Source organism: Parus major, chromosome 14, assembly GCF_001522545.3.
Source record: "Parus major isolate Abel chromosome 14, Parus_major1.1, whole genome shotgun sequence".
NCBI classification, from domain to species: domain Eukaryota; kingdom Metazoa; phylum Chordata; class Aves; order Passeriformes; family Paridae; genus Parus; species Parus major.
In genome coordinates, this window is record NC_031783.1 from 1,766,026 (window position 1) to 1,785,879 (window position 19,854).

General features: G+C 53.4%; 1 protein-coding gene across 2 annotated transcripts in view; it reads right to left on the reverse strand.

Annotated features, from left to right (window-relative positions):
• Positions 1-19,760, reverse strand: part of RAB11FIP3 (RAB11 family interacting protein 3) — a 71,775-nt gene extending 52,015 nt beyond the window's left edge. The window contains exons 1-2 of one of the 2 annotated variants that reach the window (XM_015642529.3): positions 19,278-19,760; positions 107-200 (exon numbers count right to left, since the gene is read on the reverse strand). In XM_015642529.3, the coding sequence (XP_015498015.1) occupies positions 107-200; positions 19,278-19,727 (544 nt within the window). In that variant the 5' untranslated portion in view covers positions 19,728-19,760. The remainder of the gene's footprint in view (positions 1-106; positions 201-19,277) is intronic. The other variant, XM_015642530.3, reaches the window with a different exon arrangement.
• Positions 19,761-19,854: the final 94 nt, after the last annotated feature.

The following is a 19,854-nucleotide window of genomic DNA, read 5'->3' on the forward strand; positions in this document are numbered from 1 at the left end:
AGAAAACCAAACCCAGATGGGTTTTCCCCAAGCAGCTTCTCAGTTCAGCCATGGTGTTAAATTTGGCCTGTTCCCATCCTCACTCAGAGCACAGCAGGAAACTCACCTCCATTTCTGATGGCTCTGATCCCTCGATGGAAATCTTCAAAGCTGATAACTCCCAATCCACTGGGATCCAGGTATTTTGTTAGGTCCTTTACCTGCAACCAAAAAAAAAGTGGTGTTACCTATGTTTTTGTGCAGGAAACAGCATCTTCCAACACATAAACACATTGTAACCAGCTTCTTCCTCTTTATCAGAAAGACTTGAGCAAATAATGGTGAATTCTTTGAGCTGACCCCAAACTGTGGCTGTCCTCCTTAAAGGGAGCACAAGTAATCAGTACAAGGGGGTTAATTAGGACTTGGATGGTGTTGAAACTATTGCTTAGCCTTGAAGCAGCATTTTGGGCAGTGTCTCCTGTAACATGGGCCTGCCTTTGCCAGGGATTTGTTTATTTTTATGGGTTTTAAAGAGGTCCTGTCTTAATTGGGAAACTCAGTAATAGGCTGCCTGGTAGGAGGGCCCAATTAAGGGATTCTGTGATAATGAACTGCTCCATGTTACAAATTTAGGCCGTATAATTGAAACATTTTCCCAATTAGACAATGCCTGAGGGGGAGGGGATCACATCAGCTGGAGAGGGCTGGGATGGGGGTGCTGGAGCACACATGTGGAGCAAGGGGCACTCTGAGACCTGCTGAGGATGCTCTGGGAACCTCAGAGAGAACAGGCAAAGGACAAAACCACAGGGCCCAAAGTGCCTCAAAAAGGTGCATTTGGTTCCTTCCTTCCAGTTTGCCCTGAGCAGAAAATCCTCTACACCAGATGCTTCTCAAACTCAGACAACCAGACATTTATCCCTTGTTTTAAGAGCTTTTGAGGCACTTTTGTCTATTTTTGCACCACATCCCTCAGCTGAGGAACAATCCCAGGAGGAAGCTGGTGAGGTGAGAGAGGAATTGCACGGAGAGCTCCGTAATCCCAATCTGCCCTCACCCTGCCACACACATCTTCCTCTTCCTCTTCCTGATGCACAGGAGGGAGTCTCCAGGGCTGGATTTGTGCAGCTCTCATGAGCACAACCTTTTGTCTCACTGGGGTTTCAGTTTGCTCTTGGGGTGGGAGCTGGTAAATCACCAAACCTCTCCTTTCACAGAAGGAAACCTCAGGTCTCAAAGGAGCCTCAGCCCAGCCGTGGAGCTCAGAGCTGCCCTGCTCACCCTGCAGCAGCACTGGGGGGCTGGTTTGAGTTCTTTTGGGTTTTCTGAAAGCCAGGTATGTGTTTTTATAGCAAAATCACATCTACAGCAAACTTAGAGCTGTTCACCCATGTGTCCATGTGCTTTGGTCATCCCAAGTTCCCACAGGAGCAGCAAGAATTCCACTGGCATGGGGGAACCCACAGGGCTGAGGCCATAAAACCATGGAATCCCAGAATATCCTGAGTGGGAAAGGACCCACAGGGATCATCCAGTCCAAACCCTGGCACAGACACCCCAACAACCCCACCCTGGGCATCCCTGGGTGTGGTGTCCAAACACTCCTGGAGCTCTGGAAGCCTCGGGGCTGTGCCCATTCCCTGGGGAGCCTGGGCAGTGCCAGCACCTCTGGGGGAGAACCTTTCCCTGATCTGCAGCTGCCCCTGCCCTGACCCAGCTCCAGCCCTTCTCTCAGGTCCTGTCACTGAATTCCAGGCTGAGCCTCTGGAGGAAACCCAAATCCCCCAGGGCACAGCCCTGCCCACCTGCCAGCTGACTCCAGCTCAAGCTGAACATCAGGAGGAATTTCTTCCCAGAAAGGGTGGTCAGGCATTGGAAGGGGCTGCCCAGAGAGGTTTGGAGTCCCCATTCCTGCAGGTGTCCAAGGAAAGCCTGGAAGTGGCACTCAGAGCTCTGGGCTGGGATGGGTCTCAGGTTGGACTCCATCTCAGAGCTCTTTTCCAAGCTAACCTGAGATTCTGTGAATGGGAGATGACAACACAAGCACCTTCTCCAGTTTTCTTGAGCACATTTTTTGGCAGACAGACCTCCTAAACTCACATGGCACTCATCATCTTGGGTGAGTCAGGTTTCTTGTATGTTAAACAAAGGTATTTTAGACTAATAAAAACAACTGGTAGGAATGTGTCGGTTCCAGTTAATGTATCTGGCAGCTGCCTGGAGTTCAAAAGCTGTTGCTTAATTTGTTATCTGTGTACAGAGATAACAGAAAGGCAAGTGACATTTAATCAGACTTGATAAGCCTATAAGGGATTAGAATGACACACTCTAAATTACAGTTTCTGTGGTTTTCAGCTTCTCAGGACCACAGAAGGTTTCAGAGCCTTGTGCCCACACCAGAGCAGGGCACCTCACCCACCCCAGTGCTCGGGCAGGACAGACAGGGAGACAGGGAAGTATCTGCTTGATGCAAAAGAGCATTTATCTATTTAAATTGGGCTGTGGGCAGAGAGAAATGAGGGGAAATGGTTCTGAAAACCTCCCAACCCAGACATTATGAATGCAAATAACAGAAGCCACACAGTGAAGTTCGAGCCCTTGGCAGTGTCTGTGCTGATCCAAACCTGCCTGTATTTGCTGTTCAGGCTTAAAATCACCATCACCAGTTGAGACACCACACCAGGCTGAGTAGGAGTGGCTGCTGACACTCAGAAGAACCCACAGTACAGAGAACAAAATTATTTGCTGCTCCTGCCTGATCCCCACAGCACCTGGGGGGCTCCTCTCACCAAACATCCACTCCAGCAATGGAGCTGGAGCCCCTCTGGAGCCAGGCTGGGAGAGCTGGGGGTGCTCACCTGGAGAGGAGAAGCTCCAGGGACACCTCAGAGCCCCTTCCAGGGCCTAAAGGGGCTCCAGGAGGGCTGCAGAGGGACTGGGGACAAGGGATGGAGGGACAGGACACAGGGAATGGCTTCCACTGCCAGAGGACAGGGATGGATGGGATATTGGGAAGGGATTGTTCCCTGGAAGGGTGGGCAGGCCCTGGCACAGGGTGCCCAGAGAAGCTGTGGCTGCCCCAGGATGGGGCTTGGAGCAGCCTGGGATCGTTTTCCTCAATTCTTCACTTTGATGTCTGGGCTAAACCCTGTACCTTATCAGGGCAGTTGGGAAAACCACCAGCATTGTGGCTCAAACTGCTTTAGATCCATCCAATAAATGTGAGCAGTTCTGAAGTCACAGATTTGAGGGTTTTAGCTGGAGCCTGAGCACAGCTCCCACCACACTCCCACTGGCACAGCACCAAACAGGAACACTCCACCAAACCGAACACCAAGCCTAACCCACCAGATTGAAGCCACAGTCCTGCTTTTGGCCAGCAAGAAATACTTCAAATAAAGGTTTTGCTTCCTGTATGTGTCTGTGGCTGGTTACAAACCCTCCTTGGAGCTCGAGCAGCTGAAACACAGAGCATTAAAGAGTGAAAGAGGATGACGTGGTTTAAGTAGCTGACTTAAATCCTGGTGGAAAGTGAGAGGTTTAAACAGCTTGGAGGCAGCCAGGCTGCCTGGAGCTGAGCACAGCCACAGGGTGACATGTGCCAAGGGGGCTCTGGTCACCCCTGTGCCAGGGACACGGCCCAGACCAAGGGATTCCTCCTGGAAAAGGACATGGAGCAGATGGGGACGAGGAGGGGAGGTCACTTGGCACATGCACAACACCAGAACTCCCTGCAGCATCTCCACTCCCACACCCCCTGTGTCCAAGACCTCTGCACTCTCCAGGGTGTTTCACCTTCCAGAACTCAGTGATTTTGCTGCCAACGATGCCCCTGCTCCAGAAGCCCTCAGAGCCCCACACTGTGATGCCATGGGGGCTCCTCACAGCACAAAAGGAGTTTCCTTGCTTTGATGCTCTGAAGTCAGCAAATGACCCCGAGCCTCCAACAGGGACAGCTCCAAATTCCCATTCACACACAAAGGTTTGGCAGCCCTGCAGTGGAAGTTTCCCACAGAGGTGAAGAATTCCCCAGCTGTGAATTCCCTGTTTAGCAGGTTGGAGGAAAAGGAAAAGGAAGCTCTAGGCCTCTCCTCTTTATCTTTATAGATGCTCCATGTCTCCACCACAAAGCAGATGGATTCAGCAGGAGAAAATATCCACTGTGCTTGTTTTAGGTGTGATCCCTGAAGGAATTCAGGGCTGTGCTGGGCAGCCAACACCCCCTGCAACCCCTGAGCCTGCCAGCAGTTGTCCCCCATATTCTGGCAGAGATCAGGGCTGAAGTGGCTTCCAAAAACACATTCTTTGGAGGGTGGGAGATTTCTAGTGGCCACAACAGCCAGGCACCCCCAAGAAGAGCTGGTGGAGCTCAGATCATCAAATCATGTGGGATCTCACAGGGATGGTGCTTCCATGTCCTGCCCTGGGAATAAAATCAGCTCTCAGTGATGCGTTAATCTACAGAGTCTGGAAGGAAATCCAAAGGAGGCAAAGGAGGAATGAGGGGGGAGAGGGAGGGAAGGGAGGGAAGGGAGGGCATCCTGGGTGTCCTGCTTGGCTGAGAAGAACATGAAAATCCAAATACTTCTCATGTAACTTGAATTACTCTCCCCTGACTGCCAGAAGCTCAGATCTGCTCTGAACACCCGGTATCTTTGGGAAGAAACAGGATTGTGAGAAATCCCTGAGCTCATGCAGAGAGAAGGATGAGCACTGCACTGGCAGAAGTGGCAAATTGAGGGATTTTTAGCAATACAAAGTGCAGGGAGAGCTCACAACAGCTGCTCTCCTCTCTGCCTAGCCAGGTGTGTGGCCTGGAGTGGTACACAGGAATTCATCTGAGTGAGAACACACCGTATAAAACCTCTCATGGTTACACAAAGGTGAATACAACACCTGCACCCTCTGTGTTTAACACAAGGGAATGAGCCAAAGCACTCATTTGTCCCTAAAAACCCACCTTGCCTCTCAGGGCTAAACCAATCCTTCCAAAGAAAAATGTGTAATATTTTTAAATACCGATGACAGAAGTCAGAGTATCCTTTTCTCACCTTTGGGAAATGTGCTGGAACTGCTGAAGCTCCTGCAGCCAAACCAAAGGGGCCATGCCAGACCCAGCTGTCCCCATACAGCTCTTTAGATCCCCCACTCCCTAAATCCACGGGTTGCAGTGGGATCAGCTGGAATGAACTGATCCCTGCTAACACAGCATTTGTCTGGGGTAAGACCACATCCATCCCCCCGTGCTGGGTGCTGAGAGAGCATTCCCAGCTGGACAATGTGAGCACAGCTTCATGCTGCTGCTGGGCTGGGAAGCACAGCTGCACCGCTCCCAAAGGCAGGAACATCCTTCCCAGCACTGCACTTCTGTGCCTTCATCACCATCAGCAGCCAGGCCGAGGGGAGGCTGAGAGCTCGGGATCACTCGGCTCCAGCCGTGTTTATAGGATCAGACTCCCTTGCTGAAGGAGCTGGCACTCCACAAAGCACTCAGAACCTCAAAGCAGGTTTCTATTCTGCTGCAATTACACCTAATTAAGTAACCTTTAAAACACCCCCGAGGGGCAGATCTCATTACAGGGAGCAGCCCTGGCCAATTGTGAGTAAGCAGTGCAAGAACTGCATTATTTATCTCACAAGTGGCGGTGCTGACCCAGGGCTGCTGCCAGGATTTTGCTTTCCCAGCCTTTCCCAAAGCTCCAGGAGGAGCTCAGCAGGCAGATCAGGCCTGCACAGATCTCTACTTAAAGGTCTACCATAAACAATCCTGGTGAAGATGTTTTCTGTAACATCCCTCCCATCCCTTCATCCCGGGGCTCCAGCACTGCAGGGCCTCTGGTACCAGCCTGGTACTTGAAACCAAGCACCCCAACACCTTCCTGAGAAGGAGACAAAGGAAGCCTCAGCCTGGTTTGTTCTCATCTTTGCCTGCCACAGAAGAATTAATCAAAGCTACTATTTAAGGTAGAAGGGGAATAAACCTCCTGTATTTAGGAGGAATAAAGAGGAATAATTATTGTAAGGATAAGCCTGGAATGAGAGAGAGATCACCCCCAAACCGAGACCGAGAAGGAAAAAAGTGAGCAGGTTCCTAAGGGGAAGACAGATCCTCTTCCCAGCTCCTTGCCATTGAATGCACCCACTTGCATAACAAATCCTCCTTTTCCCATTAATCCAAGAGAAAAGCTTCTCAGCCTGCCCCAGTTCTTGCTGACACCTCCTTGGGGCAGTTTCTCCCCCAGCCTTGCTGCCCTCAGCTCTGGCCCCAAAGCCTCTCCCAGGGTCACTGGGCTCCTTCTGCAGGAATTGCCAGAGTGGAGAGATGCAAATACAGAATGGACAGAAGAGAATTCCCTCCCCACCTGTTTTCCCCTTTTGGAAGGGGAAGGAAGAGATCTCTGAGCCAACTGCGAGCCAAGACCCAGCCCAAAGCTGGTGCTGAGGACCAGATCCCCTCCTCCAGAGCCTGCTGAGGAAAAGACTTGCCTTCAAACACTCAAAATTCACCAGGAAGCAGAAAAAAAAAAACCAACCCAGAATATGTTTTAAAGAGCTGGCAGCCAAAAAAGCCTGAGGATCCACATCATTCCTGCCCATGCCCACACAAAACCAGGACAAACGGATCCAGCCAAGCCCCTGGTGCAGAGCATGGAGCTGAACTGCAGGAGATCTCCACCACCTGCTCACATCCAGAATTCTGGGGTATTTTACCTGCTGGCAGAAATTCCTCTGGTCTGTACAGGACATTTCTGGACTGACCCCAGCAGCTCCAAGGATATCTGGAGGCAGGAACACCTCTAAGCTCACCAGGGCTTCGGGAGCCTCAATTTGTGGTATTTAAGTGTGTTCTCAAATGCCAAGTGTGACATTTCCAAATTATCCCTCAATTGTTGCCACTGAAGCATAAAAACATATTTAAACAAACAACTTCAAGGATGGTTTGGAAGCATTAACAGGAATATAAGTTACGCTGGGATGGCTTTAATCCAAATTTAATTGTTTGTCTCAAGTGTTCCAGGTTTCCTGTCGATCCCTAAGTGCTCAAAGGCTTCAGCAGCCACCATGCTCTACTCTAAACATTTATTTGTTTAATGAACTTGAAGAGGGTTCTTCCTCCACCCTCCAAGCCTTTGTTTGTCTGATGACAAGGGAAACCTGTTCTCACCCTTCCAAACAGGGCTCAGGGGCAGGAGGCCGGGTTAAATCAAGAAAGAAAAATATTTAGTGCCTGGATGCTGCTCAGATGAAACACACACCTCGGTGGAGGCTGGAGCCACCCTGGGGAGGAGCCAAGTGTCACCACAGAGCCACCCTGGTTGTGTCCTGCAGGACATGGAGCCTCCCCAGGGTTTGGAGCAGATCTGAAGCAAAAAAACCAACACAATAAAACACACCAGGAGGTCACATACCAAGGATTGGGCATTTTAAGATGTTGAATGTTTTGCCTGCTGTGGCTCGGTGCAGAGGGCCCTGCAGCAAACCCAGGTGTTTCAGTGATGGGTTACAGAGGCTGGCCAGGTTTAGAAATCTAGGACTGTGGTGTTTGTTCCCCTGTGCTCCTCTCCAGGGTGGAAAGCAGCACAAAACCTCCATGGCACATCCCAGATGAAATCCTCTCACTGGCTTGGCACACTCAGCCTCCCCAAAGCACGGGCTGTAACTCATAGCACAGGATTATTGTCACAGAATCCCACAATGGTTTGGGTTAGAAGGGACCCTAAAGCTCATCTCATTCCACCCCTGCCATGGCAGGGACACCTTTCACTATCCCAGGTGCTCCAAGCCCTGTCCAGCCTGGCCTTGGACACTTCCAGGGATCCAGGGACAGCCACAGCTTCTCTGGGCACCCTGTGCCAGGGCCTGCCCACCCTGCCAGGGAACAATCCCTTCCCAATATCCCATCCATCCCTGCCCTCTGGCAGTGGAAGCCATTCCCTGTGTCCTGTCCCTCCATCCCTTGTCCCCAGTCCCTCTGCAGCTCTCCTGGAGCCCCTTTAGGCCCTGGAAGGGGCTCTGAGGTGTCCCTGGAGCCTTCTCCTCTCCAGGTGAGCACCCCCAGCTCTCCCAGCCTGGCTCCAGAGCAGAGGGGCTCCAGCCCTTGGAGCATTTCTGTGCCCTCCTCTGGATCCTCTCCAGCAGCTCCACGTCCTTCTGACGCTGTGGGCAGAGAGCTGCACCTCTCAGCTTGTAAATGCCGGAATCTGGTGGGCACAAGGTGCCTCTGGGGCAGCACAGGTGAAGCTGAACACGAGCAGCTGAACAGGAGAGAAGGAACCTCCCTGGCCCAGCCCTGCTGCACCGGCCACCCTGGCAAAACTGAGCTTTCTGTGACACAAATAAACCTGAGAGACCAGCAAAGCACAAAGACTTATTTCTTTTTTAGACCTGCTTCAAGTTATTCCCCTCCTATTGGCACCCCTTCAGGCAGCTCCAGAAAGGGCTGTTTGTGTGATGGACACAGAGCAGACGTGCAGAGGGGGGAAAAAAGAGCCCAGAAGGGATCAAAGGCTCAGAGGTAGATTCCTGGAGAGAGGGGGAAGAGGTTGAGATGCCATGCATAGTTTGGGAAGCCCAGGACCCCAGGGATTGTAAGCACTGGCTATGAGGGCATCACCACACCAACCAAACAGCCCCATGGCAACAGCAACGCTCCTCAGCACCTCCTCCAAGCAGGGGAGCAGCAAGAGAGGCCTGGAACCTTCTCCATGGCTTTGCAGGTGTCTGCCAGGCTGGCAGCCACATCCCTGCCCTGCACAGGGCACCCACCTCTGTTCTGGGCTGTCAGGTGGTGCCTCCTTCAGCCACCCCACGGTGCCAGAATGGGATGGATGCTCCACACAGCCTGGAGATGCAGCTCAGAGTGCAAGAGAATTCCCTGCTGCACACCAAGAACCCTCCTGCTCCAAACCAAGGTCTCCAGAATGCTCCTAATTCCACACCAAGACCTCCAGCACTCCCCTGTTCAAAACCAGAGCTTCCAAAATTCCCTATGGACCTTTCAGGGAAGGTTCCACAAACCTTCCCTCTGCTCTTTGCATCCTCCCTGCCAGGACAGTAGTCCCAGAGTTCCAAGCAGCCAGGAGAGGATTAGCTGGTTGTTGCATCCATTTAGCAAGCACAGGGGAAAAAATTCCAACAAGGATATCCAAATTTTGTTTTTTCCCCTCAGCTGTAAACTCCTCACACACACACAGAGTGAGCAGGGTGAAGAACAGCCACTCCCCTGGAAAAAATAAGGAATGTGGTCGGGCAAAAGGGAGGCAACAGCTGCTTCTTCATCCCTCCCCAGCCAAAGGCGGTGGTGAAAGCCTCAATGGCCCAATCAGCTTCCAAAGCTGAGGTGGGACTGAATGTTATTTCCTCATGAGGAGACTTTCAGTCCAGATACACCTTCCCCAAGCACAGCCCCTCAAGCAGCCCCTCGTTTTGTGCTGTATTTCTTTGGGAATGTGGGAGTGTGGATCCCGGCCCAGCTCTGTGCCCTGTGCCCACAGCAGCCCTCACCCTTTGTTTCCTGCCCCCAACAACTTCTTCTCTCTAAAAACTGTTGGTTTGGGCTCCTTTGACTTCCTGCACATTTTGCTGGAGCCCAGCTTCCTATTGGACTCTGGCAAATGGATTTTCCACAGTCGGCTCCGCCAGGCCTTGCCAGATGACGCAGCTCCCAGCACCTCTCCCTCTGGCTTTCCTCCTCCTCCTCAGGGGACAGGAGGAAGCAGGAACAGCCTGCAGGCTGAAAAGCCTCTCCAGCAGCAGCAGTGACTCAAACACAACGTAACACCGCTGGCATTTCACCACGGGACATCGCTCAGAGGGAACAGGAGCTCTTTCTTCTGGAAAACCACAGCCTGTTATTAAAAATAAATAAATTGGGGCACTCCGAGGCTGCTCACCACGTTGCCAAACAGAGGGACACTGAACCTGGAAACAAAGCTCTAACCACCCCTGGGACACTGACAGCTCCACAGGACATCCCCAGAGCTGTCACCAGCCCATGCCATGTGGAGCTGGGACACACCAGGGAACTCAGGAATTAATGTCATTTCATCCAGCACACAAATTCCCATCAAATACCTCTGGCCCTGAGTGCTTCAGCTTCAACAGGGTCACAGAAGGTGGCAACAGGGAGAAAAGGCAGTTTAGTCACTGGCATTCCTAGGAAAAGGGGATTTGCTCTCACACTGGAAGGAGCTGGATGGGGAGAAGTCACCCAGCAGCCTCTGTCCACAGCAGCCTCCACAATTCCCTGCTTTAAGAGCAGTTTTGTCCCTAGAGTGGGAAAAACCCTGACCAAAATCAGGAATAAAGTGCCTGGGCCAACTCCACAGCCATAAGGAGCCCTCGTGGCAGCAGTGGTGGAGCCCCATCCCTGACCCACTGAGGCTCACATCCTCACTTCCCTTGAGGAAAACCCCAGCCCAGCCCCAAAGCAGGACAGCCGTGTGCCAGGGAAGAATCCAGCACCACTGACAGGGATTTGAGCTCTTCCAGCTGTTCTGCCCCATGGAGCCAACACCGAGCACTCCAGCTCAGCACTTGTGGCACTTTGGGAGGAATTGTCCCCTCTTCTTCCCTTCTCCCACAACCCCCAGGGCCATTTAATAACTTCCTCTGTCCCACACCAATGCTGGCAAAAGCTCTACAGAGAAGGGGAAGCCTCATCACAATCCAAAAGCTGGGGAGAAGAGTCCATTTCTGCAGAGCTCTGAGCCGTGCAGAAAGCCCAGGCTGGAATTTCCATTGCTCCATGGCATCTTCAGGGCTATTCCTTGGGCTTGGAAGTTCTGAAATCCCAAAACAAGATTCAGGCCAGGTACCACTGCCATGAACTGTGACTCCCCTGTTAATTCAGAGCTCCCTTACCTGGAGGTATCCTCCTGCTACCAAGCACACCAAGGGCCTCCAACATAAGGACACGGAGCTGGAGTGACTCCAGAGGAGCCCATGGAGGTGCTCTGAGGGCTGGAGCCCCTCTGGAGCCAGGCTGGGAGAGCTGGGGGTGCTCACCTGGAGAGGAGAAGGCTCCAGGGACACCTCAGAGCCCCTTCCAGGGCCTAAAGGGGCTCCAGGAGAGCTGCAGAGGGACTTGGGACAAGGGATGGAGGGACAGGACACAGGGAATGGCTTCCCACTGCCAGAGGGCAGGGATGGATGGGATATTGGGAAGGGATTGTTCCCTGGCAGGGTGGGCAGGCCCTGGCACAGGGTGCCCAGAGAAGCTGTGGCTGTCCCTGGATCCCTGGAAGTGTCCAAGGCCAGGCTGGATGGGGCTTGGAGCAGCCTGGGATGGTGGAAGGTGTCCCTGCCCCTGGCAGGGGGTGGGACAGGATGATCTTTAAGGTCCCTTCCCACTCAAATATTGGAAGATCCAAAGCACAGACACACAAAAAACAATGAATAACCAGTGACTGTGAGAGCAGCCTGATGGAATCCCTGATGTTTCTCCCACTGTGGGTGGTTGCAGTCCTGTCTCTGCTGGGAGGTCTCAGGCCTGAGCATCGGCCCTCAGCACCATCCCCCATGTGGGAAAGGGACTGAAAGATGCAAAGATTTGGAAGTGGAAAATGAAAGCTGAGAGGATCTTTAGGGGCTCTGCCTGACATGGGACAATTAGGGAAGCACAACTCTCCTGCAGATTGGGCTGGCACTGCAGATGTCCCAAAAAACCCTGTGAGGAGAGCAGCTCCAGACAGCTCAGTGCACACCAAGAGCATGGGCTGCAGTCTGAGAGGAGCTGGGAACACTTCTGGCATGTGGGAGAGTCACTGCAGGTACAAAATGCACAAATCCCCGAGGGCAGATCCACTCTCTGTGTCACCTGCCACAACGGGAGCAAGGCCTGGGATCAGCCTCCAGCCCCAGGACAGCTCTGGGCCCCTCCCAAGGCAGACATTGAGGGGCTGGAGCTTGTCCAGGGCAGGGAACAGAGCTGGGAAGGGGCTGGAGCAGCAGCAGCAGCTGAGGGAGCTGGAAAGGGGCTCAGCCTGGAGAAAAGGAGGCTCAGGGGGCCCTTCTGGCTCTGCACAACTCCCTGACAGGAGGGGACAGCCGGGGGGAGTTGGGCTCTGCTCCCAGGGAACAGGGACAGGAGGAGAGGGAATGGCCTCAGGTTGTGACAGGAGAAGTTTACACTGAATATTGGGAAAATTCCTTCATGGAAAGGTAGATCAGGCCCTGGCACAGCTGCCCAGGGCAGTGGTGGAGTCCCCATCCCTGGAGGTGTTCAAAACACGTGAATGTGGCACATGGGGACACATTTCAGCAGCAGCCTTGGCAATGTTGGAACAGTTGGACTCAATGATCCCAGAGCTCCTTTCCAACCTCAATGCTTCTGATTCTCAGCCCAGCAGAACCAGTCTGGCAGCTTTATACATCCATTTTCCACGGGTGCCTGAATTTGCACAACCACACAGAGGGAGCGGCCGGCACTGCTCCCCTGGGCTCAGCAGGGACCAGCCCGGGGTGCCAGGCCAGGAACCCACACAGGAATCGTGAAAAGATGGAGCCAGGCATGAGGAACAGGGAGAAACAAGCCATGGTTCACTGCCATCCACTGCCAGCAGCTTCCTGGAGCTGGAAAAATGTTGGCCCCATGGCAGAGGGGATGCTGAGGGTGGCCCAGCAGAGCAGAAGCAGCTCTCCCTGCCCAAGCAAGGCTCAGGTGAAAGGGAAGTGGTTTCTTCTGCAAAATTCCAAACTCAGGAATTAAGAAAAAAACAAAGCCCCTGGGTTCCAAGCGGATCATTCCTCTGACAATGAGCAGCAAACGAAAGTCAAACAGGAATAAAGTGGAGAGGAATTCTGTGGGCAATTGTAATGATTATCAATTACTGTCTGGGCTGAGTTACATAATGGTATCAGCAGCTTGGGAATGCTTTGGGAGAGGGCTCTGTGGACAAGAGCAGCTCAAAATGAGCCCTGTCTTGTGGTGCACTATCATATTCCAATCAGTTAATTATGATGACCCCAGTCCAAATTTAATCAATCACAGACTTAGGAAATATTCTGCTCCAGAGAGGAAGCTGCTCATGAATCCACCTCTCCTCTCTCAATATTTAAAGGTTTATAAAAAGAGGGAGAATGACTTTTACACAGGCAGACAGTGACAGGACAAGGGGGAATGGGTTTAAACTGAGAGATCTACATTGGATCTAATGGAGAGATTCTCCTCTGGGAGGGTGGGCAGGCCCTGGCACAGGGTGCCCAGAGAAGCTGTGGCTGCCCCTGGATCCCTGCAAGTGTCCAAGGCCAGGATGGACAGGGCTTGGAGCAGCCTGGGATGGTGGGAGGTGTCTCTACACATGGCAGGGGTGTGGGACTGGATGGGCTTAAGCTCCTTCCACCCCAACACTGAAATCCCTCAGATGGTTCCTTTTCTGCTGCTGGGGCAGTGCCCATGCAGTTCCTGCTGGGCTCTTCACTGGTGCTGCACCCACAGCCCATTCCCTGGACATCCCAGGTTTGCTCCCTTACCCACAGCATGTGCCAGCCCTGCAAATGTGGGACTGATGTTTCTTCCTTCTTCTGGCTAACCAATGTTTCTTTATCTGCAGGAATGAACTCAGACTCCAGAGAAACGCAACTAACCTTGATCAAAACAGATCACAGCATCCCAGACTGGTTTGGGAGGGAAGGGACCCTAAATCCCATCCAGTGCCACTCCCTGCCAAGGGCAGGGACACCTTCCATTATCCCAGGCTGCTCCAGTCTCACCTTGGGCACTCCCAGGGATCCAGGGGCAGCCACAGCTTCTCTGGGCACCTGTGCCAGGGCCTGCCCACCCTCACAGCCAGGAATTCCTTCCCAATATCCCATCCATCCTTTTAAAAACCACAAATGTAAAAATTTCAGAAAATAAGATATCCCTGCCCTCTGGCAGTGGGAAGCCATTCCCTGTGTCCTGTCCCTCTCCCAAAACTCCACACCCCACTCCACATTCACCGTGCTCTCAACCTGAAGGAGCAAGGCAGAATAAAAAGGTTGATTTAATAAACTGGGAGCTGGGATAAAATTACCAGCAGCACCCTCCTCCCAGCCCACGCAGACAAACCCTGCCTTTGAGCATTCACAGTCCTGCCAGGCTCGATCCTGCTGGGATAAGCCATCCATCCATCTGATTCCAGCCACAAACACATCACCAGAGAGCTGTGCCCAGCTCTGATCTGCTCCCAATCCTCTCCACCATTCCCAGGAGGCCTCTCAGGAGCTTAAAGCCAAACCCGAGCAGAGCAGCTAAAAAAACCCAGGAGCACAGGAATCGTCTCTTCCTCGGAGTCTTTTGGGATATTTATAAGTGAATCAAGTGAGCTGAAAATGGAATTTGCAAACCAGCAACCACCTCGCCCAAAATCACACAAAATATGTTGGCTTGGAAACGTTTTCCTCTCTGAGGGAGAATGAAAAACTCCTGTCTTGGAGCTCCTGGAGCACACAGACCTGTTATTTATTGATGGTGGTAAAAGCCCTTTGAAGAGGGAGGAGAGGAGGGAGGAGGAGAGGAAAGGGCTCCCACCCAATCTCCCAAAATGCACAAATTCCCTGCCATGATTTTCTCTGGGGGAAAAAACTGGGCCCTTGGTCAAAGCAAGCAAAATATTTCAAAAATATTTCAGATGTGCTGCTGTTCCAAAGCACACAGGGTGTCCACAGGCACCTCCTGCACACCCAGAGCATCCCCCACTGCCATGCCAGCTCCTCTCCAAAGCAGGAACCAAATTCCAGGAGCTGGGCTTGATGATCCTTCCAAGGCAGGATATTCTATGAAGTCAAAAAGCAATTAAAGCCTCTGGAAGGCACAGCAGCAGCCACACAGTTGGAGGCAGTTTAAGCCTCACTCGCCTGTGAAACCATGATAGGTAATTTTAGAAATCTCTTTATAAAACCAGCATTTCCTCTGCTCAAACTGGGTAAGAACCGTGAGAAAATGAAAAAAAAAATAGAAATAAATTAAAAATTGGGGTTTCCTCATGACAGAGATCATTAGATTTCACAAATGGGAGAAAACCAAGGGGAAGAGGGAGAGCATCCAAAATCAGATACAAGGTGAGCATTTCCAAGGGAGATGGAAGGAAGAAGCCCTGGATTCAGGTACTCACTTCCCAAAGGATCATCAGGGGGGAGCAGGAAAAGCCAGCCTGGCATCACCACGGGGGGGTAACCACTAAAAAGCTGCACTGTGACACTATCCAGACTTCATTACAGAAACTAACTGCCAGATTTTCAGATTGTTCTACTCCAAAATAAAAACCAACTCCAGGATTCTTTGCAGCTGCTGTCTGGAGTGATCCCTGCCAGCCCCAAAATGGGATTTGCTCTGCAGCTCTCAGCTCAGGCTGGGTACCCCATTCCAAGAGACTGAGAAAGTGCTGGGAAAAGTACAACAAACCTGATAAAACCCGTCAGAAACCACCCCCAGAGGGAAAGTTAAAAGCTGAATATGGAGAGCTCAGCTGAGGATGAGCTGATGTGGTGGCAGGACAGGTATTAAGGGATGGAACTGTTAAAGAAAGCAAAACAAATCATACTGAAATGAAGCTCAAACTGATCATCAAAAAGAAAAAAAAGGCTGAAGATCCCTTGGAACAGGAGCCTTTGGAAAGTGAGTTAGACAAACTCAGGGATTTCTCTTCATTGAGCCAAGGCAGTGAGATCATGTGGTGCAAGAGGCTTTTCCTTCTCCAATTGTCTGTTAGATCAAAACAAAAAAGGAAAAACAACCCAAGGTGCCAGCAGGACACTTGTCCTCAGCCTTACAAACAATCCATTCTTCTGGAGCCTGCTGGAAATAAATCCAGGGAGAACTTGGGCTCTGTCACCTCAGCCAGACAGACACAATGAAAGGGTACAGTGGGAAAGATAGGTAAAATTAAATTTTGAAACTGAAATTTAAACCAAAAGTGGATGGCCTTGGGTTCTGTGCAACCCCCAGAAGTGCAAGACACAACCCCTCCTGCTTTACAAGGTGACATAAAAGCGACATCAAGTGTGCCCCACCTCCCTGCTCGTTATTTAAGCCAGTCTTACTCCATGCTTCTGTCCCAGCCAGTGGCTCCAGGGAGCATCAGATCCCAGAGAAATTCAGGGAAAAGGGGAAGGAAGGAGACAATAAAAACACAGCACCACTGGCAGCTGCCTCCCAGGTGGTTTGGGTGTAGTTCAGAGGTTTGGGATGAAAAATTAAGTTGTTCTCAAGGAAAATCAAGACCCTTCTGTCCCACATGTTGTTTGTAAACCCATGGAGGATATCAGGGGTCCATGTGAGCCTTTCAAGGGGCAAAACAACCCATGCTGGACAAACACCCTCCTGGGAGAGGCTGTGGGAGGACCTTCCCAAGGCTGTCCCTTCCCTGCTCAATCCTCTCATCACCCCTTTGGAGATGAAGGCAAGAGCCTCAATCCTTATCAAGTGTTATCAGTGCAGATAAAACAAACTGCTTTTATCTTTGCCTCGATCTCTTCCCCAGGCCAGTGCCACAAGCACAGAGCTCTCCCAGTCAGCCTTCCAACAGCCCAAGCTGCTTAAGCAAAACCCTGTCCCAATCCCATTTTTATATCCCCACGGAGAGAAAAATACCCAATTCATCCGACCAGAAATCCCCAATCCCATCGTGTTTATGGAATAAACGCCAGCTGGTGCCGTCCCTTTGACATTTAGCTAATAATTGTTGCAGCCAAACGAGCTGACAGCGCTCACTCAGCAGCCCATGAATGCCTCTGGTGTTTGACTGAGCGCTAAAGACAACACTTGCTGCTCTCCAGCTCCTCATCCATGTGGATACACACACACAACACAGGCTCTCCTTAACCCTTCATCCCTCTCCAGCCTCGGGAATCCGCTGCTTGTGCTTCAATTTAGCCATTTACCCCCACCCCTATGGGCAGCAGGCAGGAGGAAGGAGGGGAGGAAAAAAGGAAGCAGGTACCTCCAGCAGGAGGGCTGCAATTTGCTATTCATTAACTGCCCTTTGTGATTAGCCAGCCATCAAACCCCCACCCCTCTCTCACAGCATCCCGGTTCTGCTTGTGGCACAACCTTTATTTACACCTTGAGGGGCCCGTTTAGGCACCTGAACACTGTTTTACCCACTGGGGATGCTCCTCCCCTTTAACATCCACCTGAGCTGGGTCTCCGTTCTCCAGAAGACCCACTCTGGGCCCAAGTTCCGGCTGCTTCACACAAAATAGGTCAAGGAACTGCCCCAGAACTCCTCTCCTGATTACTCCACACATCACAGGGGGTTAGGTTGGATACCAGGGAAAGGTTCTTCCCCCAGAGGTGCTGGCACTGCCCAGGGAATGGGCACAGCCCCGAGGCTGCCAGAGCTCCAGGAGTGTTTGGACACTGCTCAGGCACAGGGTGGGGGTGTTTGGTGTCTGTGCAGGGCCAGGGGTTGGACTCAGTGATTCTTGTGTGATCCTTCCCACCCAGGATATTCTGGGATTCCATGACCTGCTGGGAGCTTACAGACGTGATCACCAACCCCTGCTCCTCCTCCCTCAGCGTGCCCTGGTCTTTTCTAAGCTGCAGACTGCCACCAAGTCCTCTTGCACACACAGGCATCACCTTTCCTCCTCTGCCAGTCCCCTGGAGTGCCCAGGGGCTGCTGCCTCAGGCCTTGCCACACCAACCTCCCCAAGGTGCTCAGCACTCGCTGTACCAGTGCCCAGCTGTCCAGGAGCTGCCTGCACCAGCCTCTTGCTGAAGAGAAATGAGTTTTCAAAGCATCATTCACGGCAGCACAGGCAGCATTAGCTGTGCTCAGCAGGACGGAACAGGGAGCCTGCAGAGCCCCTTCCCAGATGGATCCATACGGACAGACCCCGTCCAATGGCACAAAAGCTCTGGGGACACCCCCCTGAGCTTTGGAGTGACCTGACAGCCCATTGCCGCTCCCCAGGCCGTGCTCTCAGTGTTTTCCAGGCTCACTGAGAACCCTTTGGAGCTCTGGCACCATCCCCATGCCAGCACCGTGAGCTGCACAGCCCAGAGCCACCTGCCACGTCCCCTGCCACCTCCTGTCCCCATCTCCCATGTCCTTGGGCTGCTCCACACCAAGGGACGAGGGCAAACAGTCCCCGGGGAGGTGGCACCGTGTGCAGGAGCCTCCCTGGGCCCTCTGCCCCGGCTTCCTCTGCTGGGGACACCAGTGGCACACGGCGGTGGCCCGGGGGCCTGGACAGTGCAGAACAGAGGATTTATGAACAAAGCCTCTCTCCTGGCACAGGCAGGAGCAGCCGAGCTACCTGTGCTCACACCTTGAGACCCTCTGCACACACAGTGACCCCTCCAGCAACACAAAGAAGTTCCCTGTCTCCACTTTGCAGGGATATTTTTCTAAATTAAATACCTCTGTTTGATCTTTGAGAGGTGTTTCTAGCATGAGGACTGCGATAAAAAGCCCTCCTTTACCAAAAGCCTCCTTCACACACGATTTGCTTTGTCATGGCACTTAAATACCCTCGCAGCAGCCAAGGATGGAGAACGAGAGCAGATCTCGGCAGGCACAAGGAAACTTTGCAGCAATACCTGCATGCCTTGAAAAAATAAATCTTCTTTTCCTGGCAGCGATGCCAGCCCAGGCCAATGCATGAAACACCAAAAAATCCATCTCCATCCCCTGGTGAGCGCTGCTGGAGCTTGCTCCATTTTGGGTCAGCCCAGGCAGCTTCAAATTACATCTTCTCTGATCTGCTGAAGGGGAACACCGGCTCGCCAGGGCACAAAGCAGCAGAAAGAGGGGAAAAAATACACATTCAGGCTGTCAAACGCAGGAGAAGCGAAGCAGCAGGGAACCAGGGAATTGTTTGGGTTGGAAAGGCCCTTACGGATGGAACCCCCTGCCATGGGCAGGGACGCTGCCCGTAGGGGAGTGACCCACGGCCAGTGGGGTCAGCAAGGTGGGCACGGAGCAGCCCCACAGGCCGGGATGTCCCCACAGGCCGGGATGTCCCCGCTGCCCGGCCAAGCCCCGAGGCGGCAGTGATGGAGAACAAAGAGCTGCCGGCTCGCAGCGGCACGGCCGCGGTGCTGTTTCCCTGGAGCACGGCAGCTCCGGTTCCTCCCGGGCGCAGCGGGAGCCGCTCGGGCCACGCGTGCCCTTCACCCGGGGCCACGGCGATGTCAGCGCTGTCCTTGGGGACACTGATGCTGTCCAAGGGCCGGAGCCCGGACAGGAGCCACCATCACCATCACCCTGGGGCGGCGGAGCCACCGCACCCCGCGGCGCGGAGCCAGCAGCGGCCCGGGCCCAGGTGCGGAGCCCGGAGCCCGGAGCCCGGAGCCGGCCGGCGCTCACCTGCTCGGCGCCGTAGGCCGTGGCGAACTGCACAAACTCCTCCACGCGCACGAAGCCATCGCCGTCGCGGTCCAGGGCGTCGAAGACCGGGCGGAGACGCGGCTCCTCCTCAGGCGGGGGCTCGGCGGGGCCCGGGCTGCCCCCGGCCTCCCCCGGGCACCAGGGCGGCGGCTCCGCGCCGGGAGCGGCGGGCTCAAGTGCCCAGAGCTCCAGATCCAGCTCTGGCTCCGCGTCCAGGTCCGGCTCCGGTTCCAGCTCTGGCTCTGGCTCCGGTTCCAGCTCTGGCTCCGGTTCTAGGTTCAGCTCGGGTTCTAGGTCCAGCTGTGGCTCCGGTTCCAGCTCGGGCTCCGGTTCCAGGTCCAGCTCGGGCTCCGGTTCCAGCTGCGGTTCGAGCCCCGGTCCCGGCCCCCGGGGCAGCGGGGGCTCGGTCCCAGGCGGACGCGGCTCCATCTTCACCGCCGGCGCTGCGCGCCCGCCGCCGCCCGCCCCGGGCCATGCCCCGCGGCCATGCCCCGCTCACATCGGGGCGGTGCCGGTGCCGGTGCGGTCCCCGCGGCACTCACGGCTTTGTGCGAGG